The 6,513-nt window shown below is 36.6% G+C and overlaps 1 protein-coding gene across 6 annotated transcripts in view; it reads left to right on the forward strand.

Annotated features, from left to right (window-relative positions):
- Positions 1 to 6,513, forward strand: part of RPS6KA3 (ribosomal protein S6 kinase A3) — a 117,644-nt gene extending 111,131 nt beyond the window's left edge. For all 6 annotated transcript variants that reach the window (XM_044235668.1, XM_044235665.1, XM_044235664.1 and 3 more), the window contains 2 exons: positions 471 to 611; positions 1,257 to 6,513. In XM_044235668.1, coding sequence (XP_044091603.1) covers positions 471 to 611; positions 1,257 to 1,379 — 264 coding nt within the window. In that variant the 3' untranslated portion in view covers positions 1,380 to 6,513. The remainder of the gene's footprint in view (positions 1 to 470; positions 612 to 1,256) is intronic.

The raw sequence follows: 6,513 nt of genomic DNA on the forward strand, positions 1-6,513 counted from the left end.
CTGTCGCTTTTTTTTATAAAGATAGAGTTATTTATTTGTTTGTTTATTTATTTATTCATCTGGCAGAGAGAGAGATCACAAGTAGGCAGAGAGGCAGGCAGAGAGAGAGAGAGAGATGAAAGCAGGCCCCCTGCTGAGCAAAGAGCCCGATGTGGGACTCAATCCCAGGACCCCGAGCTGACTCCGACTCATGAGCTGAGTCGAAGGCAGAGGCTTAACCCACTGAGCCACCCAGGCACCCTCTCTGTCACTTTCTTTAAAGTAAATCTTAAAAAAAAAAAAAGAAAGAAAGAAAAGAAAAGAAAAAAGAAATTATTATATTGACCAAATTGCTTTGAACCCCAAGGTTTGATGCCAGGAAAAAAATAGTGTCATAGAAGCTAAAGAAGAATGCTGACCAGTATCAAGTGCTATAGAAAAACAAACAAAAGTTTAAATTTGTTTTATTATTCCTCTTCTTCCCATTACAGGACCTGGTGTCAAAGATGCTTCATGTGGATCCTCATCAGAGACTGACTGCTGCCCTTGTGCTCAGACATCCTTGGATTGTCCACTGGGACCAACTGCCACAATACCAACTGAACAGACAGGATGCACCCCATCTAGTCAAGGTGAGCTGCCCCATTCAGGCATTGCTTTCTGCATGACTTCCAGGAAACTGTGAGACCCCCTGTACATGCCCACAGCACCTTTCCCTTTCGCTCAGCCTGCATCCATTTCTAAAGTGAGATTCTCTTAAAATGAGCGGTTTGGAAAAGAGAAAGTCAAAGCATGCCAAAATATAATAAAACCAGTTTAAGAATGACTTCTGAGTTTGTCACATAGGCTTATGGATTTCCTAACTTTTGTTTATACATTTCTTTCTTATGCAAAACCCAGAGCAAATTCTTTGAGGTTGCCAGCAGTGGCAAAACAAGTTCCAGAAGAGCATGTTTTGCTGCCCCTGGTATTAAAGAATTGCAAAGAAACAAAAAGTTGAATAGTCCTGAGTAAAGTGAGGGCTGCTTATTATAAGCCCATCCCTGTCCTTTCTCATCCATAAGTTCAGCCTCCCGTATTCGCCTCTTTAATTTTAGTTAAATCAGAGAGTTTGACCAGTATGGTTATTTTCATTATAAGCCCAATTAAATCTATCTAAATTTTCACATGAAGAAATTATCTAGGGGGGAATATCTGTATTTCGTATTCTGCGTACTCGTATTCTACGTACTCTACCCATTGTCATTTGTGTTGTGACCTCTCTTTCCTATTTTCAGGGTGCTATGGCAGCTACATATTCTGCTTTAAACCGTAATCAGTCGCCAGTTTTGGAACCAGTAGGCCGCTCTACTCTTGCTCAGCGGAGAGGTATTAAAAAAATCACCTCCACAGCTCTGTGAAGTGACCTCAGTGAGATATTTGGTACCATGGTGTAAGCTGATAGCACAAGTTCTGGCGACAGGTAGCACATATCTGAGAGACACCTGCAAGCACACACTGTCCCAGCTGGTACCCATAATGCTGCTGCTCCTCCTGCTGCTCCTGCTTCCGTCTCTTCTCGCTTTAAATGATTGTTAGCAAGTTAGATTTTCCTGGAGCTTCGGATGAAATGAAAATGGAAACATGATGAAGACATATTCACTGAATCAACAAGAATAATGAACATACGAATACCACCTAAAAATACACTGAATAAAGTACTCTACACCATATAGCATTATTTTTATAGGAAATATTTCATGTCCCTGAAATATTCTTTGTTAGTTATAGGGATGGACAGTTTATGTTAAGCACTTAGCTTAAACAATCCGTTTCTATTAGCACTGTATCCCTTGTGCCATCCAACATTTTGTATGTTTTTGTAAACAGTTCATATACAGTACATTTCTGTACTGCTTTCTTTAATGTATACATGCTTTGTTTAACTTGGAATCTATTATTATTAATCAATTGACTATTAAATCTGGTTAAATAGTTCACCTGGATTAACAGTATTGTTGGACAGCCCTAAAAATGGCCAGATTGTGGAACAGCTGTTGAATGTAATACTTCCAAAATGTACATATATTTCCCCATGTCTGTTTCACTGGTTCGTTCATTTGTTTGTTTCTTAAAGTCAGGTGCTTTGTCAGACTAACCTAGAGAGCTGTTATGGTAGAGAAAGTTATCACGTGTGTGTGGCATGACATCAAGAGTACACCTATGAAGTTAGTCCATATACGTTGCAACTCCTTAGGGTTCTTTTTTCCTTAATTAAGGAGGTAGTTCTTGCACTTTTGATCTTGAATAGTATCCATATTTAGTATTTGGCATATAATTTGGGATTTTGCCAATATACATCAAAGGCCTTTAAGAGTTCTGGTGAAGAGATTGGCGAAGGAAAATTTAACAACAGGTCATTCAAGTCCCATTAGATCTTTCACGTTTAAATAGATCAAATTGCAGAATTTAGCATATGAATAACAGGATACCTGTTCTTGTATACCTGCAAGAAAAGTATGCTTTTTGGAAAAAAGGTAAATCATAATGAGTTCTATCCCATTACGATGCTCTATATTAAACACTAATTTGAATGTAATAAAGGCCACCAGCCTCTCTATGAAATTGGATTTAAACTTTCTTATTTGAGGGAATAAAACATTCTTGATCAAACAGTATTTGTTCTCACCTGAAATTATAGCTCAAGTAGGCTAAGTGAATGTTCATCATTGAGTGTTTTCTGAATTCCTTCTGATGACTTATAGCCATATAATGCTTCCTTTAATTTCAGAAATGATCAGCTTTCATAGTGGTTACTGGGTCTGCTTAGATTACAGTATTCGTTATCTACATCTAACTTGGGTAGTTTCCACAATTCTATTTGATTAAAGAAACTTTTGTATCCATTATTACCTGTATTTTGTATTTAAGAGACCAACAGATCTCTTAGCCATGTACCGAGCCATTTACATCAGAAGTCTTTTTACCTGCTCAAAGCTTTAAATCTTTTTTTTGAGAGTACAAAGCCAAGAAAGTGTAGTTTAGTTAAATGTCTTAGAAGCCACTTATTATTACTTTAAGTTCTCCTCTACACAGCTAAAGAGAAAGGGAAAATCTGTAACATTCATTTTGCTTAAGTGACACAAAATGATTATTGCATAGAAATCAAATGTAAGTTTATCTTCTAAATTTAAAAAATGTTCAGTAAGAGGGATTCAGAAGATCTAGATGGAGAAAGTTTTTAAAAATTCTTGAGTATATAAATGCTGACTATCAAAAACTGCTTCCCATTGCCCAGAAAGAAATTTTTTTTCTTTCTTTCTCTCTTTCTCTATTCAGTGTTTCAAACCAAACCCATCCCAAATTCTTGTCGCTTTTAAAATGTTAGTGTAACTCTAGGCAAAAAAAAAAAAAGACATTTTCAAATTTTGGACACCAATGCTATTCCATAAGTGCTTAGGTGTGTTGTCCATCGTAGTCTTAGAACAGAAGTAAATGTGTAAGTCCTTATAAATTATCTAGTTCGACATTCTCATATTGCATGTAAAGTAACTAAGAACCAAAACAAAGACTAGAATCCTTAACTTCTTACTCAGTTTTTTCCCCCTCATAACACCATGCTACCTTTCCTTCATTATCACCCAACCAGGAGCAGAGTTGTTAAAAAAAAAAAAAAAGCATTTCTTGGGACATTACTCCACTGGTAGATGAATGGCAAGTTTATTGCTTTCAAAAATAATGCCTTCTTTGCCTACTTCAACTGCCAGTTTTATTGGAGAAAAGCAAGTCATGTGTTCACAAAACTGAAGACTTTTGCCTAAAATGCAGTTCATGAGCTTGATTTATTTCATCTGTGATCCTGGTGTTCCTATTGCCTTTGATTTACAACAGACAGCTCTAAATGTAATGCTTGCCCTGGGTTTACTTTTCCATTAATTACTGAGTCCAGTTCCTCTGGGCCCTTAACCAGTTAGTTCTCCTAGTTACCAGGGCTTCTCCCAGAAGGTTTTAGTTTAGTCTTTAAGATTATTTCAGTGTGAAAGAAGGAACTAAACCATCAGGCCACTTTTACAAACTTCCTCTTAGCCTATAATCCAAAATAATGTCTAGAATGGTAGAGTGCATTTAATTTTTCCAAGCATATGCTGAAAAATATGGATTACGCTACCACGTGTTTTGTATCTTCCCTTTCAAGTGATGATGTTAAGGTAAGTTTTTGTCCTTTTAATTTTTTATGTAAGTCATTTCAGCTCCTTCTAATTTATAGAGATGTCTTTTTTCCTAAGTACAGTAGACCTTTAACTTTCATTTATTCACAAGCAACCCTAAAAGTCCAAAAATGTAATATTTTGACAAGGCACAGAATCAAGATGCTGCAAGGCTGATGTGTGGGGAAAAGTCACTTAGGGTCTGGAGGGGGTGTGGTGTGTACACAGGAGAGATTTACATTTCACATGTGGTAGGCTGCAAAGTATGGGTTTGGATCAACCATTTCCCACCTAATTTTAAGAAGTGGGGACATTATGAGAGGTTGGGCTGGCCTGTTTGCTGTGCCCTGCACCCTCAGCCCTGAAAAGATTTGAAGAGGGAGAAGGGTGCAAAGGCTTCATGAGTAAGAGAATGGATTGGGTTGGAAAGGGACTGGGGTGGGTCCAGCCTGGAATGAGAGCAGAAAAACATCCAAGATTTGGGAGCCTTTGTACAGATGTACTTAATCACCATGGAAGTCAGCAATACATATCTCAACATGGCTTTGATAGTCTCTACTTCCTGGCCTTTATAAATGACTGAAAAATACTCAGCTTGCTTTACCGTATTTTATAGATAAAATTCTCATGGTGGTATCGAGGATTTATGAGATTTGTGAAGGCATTAGGACAGGTATCTCAGGAATGTAAAGAGTTAGAAAAGGTCTGTTTTCTGTGCTTAAGAAATATATTGGGTTCCATGGTTGACCCTTGGTGCTTAAACCAAGAGGTTCCAATCTAGTCAGAGTTCTGTCTCTCTGAAAGGTCCAGCTCCATGTGACTCACACTAGATGTATACATTGAGTTTTATTTAATTCACAGATAAGTTGACCTAACTCATTATTTATATTTCAATTAGTGAAAATAGTCCTCTTTTCGCCTCCAGATTGCTTACATTTTGCTGGTTTCCCCAAGTGACCATTGGTGGAGACCAATTAAAGAAGGAATGAAATTTGCTTTCTTGGGACTGTGGTATTCTACAGAGCCACGCTTAACCACTTTTTCTAGTGAAGAATCTACAGAATGATAATACCTAAATATGGATGGCCAAGAAGAATTTGTATCTACAGTGTGCTTTATGTACTTCTGACACTGCTGTATTTTGTGTGGTCAAGTGACTTGTAACTGGTTCCAGTGTGACTGAGTGTTCTCAATTCTAGTAATGAAGTCAAGTTAATTTTCTTAAGCCTTGTATTACTATCAGTCTCACATTTACCACTTTGATTCTAGTCTTTTAACTGTTCATACAGGGCATAGCAAGGGTTGGGATGAGAGTCTACTTCCTACCTCTTAAGGCACTTTCCTCATTATTTTGCCATATAACCTTGAAGTGCATGATAAGCTGTTTAAATGTCCATGACTTCTCCCAGAACAACTAGCAAAGTATATGACATTGAATAGAGATTAGTGAAAAGGAAAATTTAGAGACTTAAGTTCAGAGATGCAGACCTCAAGAAAACCTCTTCTAGAGCACATACTATTTGAGTACAATGTGTATAAACACACGTGAGAGGAGAGTCTCCGTAATAGTCTAAGTAGATTAGTTCAATATCTAATGGAAGTGAAAATCTTTACTCCTAGTATCACAATAGTACTGAATGAGCTGTATACTGAGTTTTTCAAACAAGTATGTAAAGTAGAACTTTTAAATACAAAGCAAGGGCATAAGGATAAAGGTTTTGGTTTGTGTATCTCTAGTTTATCATCTAAAGCTTTTTTTTTTAATTGCCATTCCTTAGCATCCTTAATAATTATGGGTGATGAGTTTTTAATTCTTAAAATTATGTACATGTATTAGGTTTATCTTAACTCTTACCCAAGCAAAAGGGAAGGTATACACCTAAGGGATGTAATTATTTTGCATTTTTGGCCTTGGGTGGGAATGGGGTGGGCAACTACTTAAAACAGTTTTTAAAAAAGAAAAAAAATCACAAATATTTTTCTACTATTATACCTGATCTTACTTTATACGAGTTTCTCTCTAGTAAGGCATGCTGGAAGCCCAAGTTACCGTATCATGAGTTCCTATGTATTGTACCTTTTATTGGTGGTTAAATCACATCAGATACTTGGCACTGCTGCCATAATTATGAAATGCTTGTAAAGGATTAATTATCACTGAATACTTTAAATTGTTTTACTTAAGAGTTTAATCTGGGAAGTTTTCAAATCATACTGTTAATGCGTAATCTAAGCTCTTTCAGATGTATCCATGAATAATCCTGGAACAATATTGCTTGTATTCCTGTCACAGAACAGGTTTTGTAATCTTTAAAAGAAATAAAAATTTATATAATAAAGTTTCAAA

Source organism: Neovison vison, chromosome X (genome assembly GCF_020171115.1).
Source record: "Neovison vison isolate M4711 chromosome X, ASM_NN_V1, whole genome shotgun sequence".
Taxonomy (NCBI): domain Eukaryota; kingdom Metazoa; phylum Chordata; class Mammalia; order Carnivora; family Mustelidae; genus Neogale; species Neogale vison.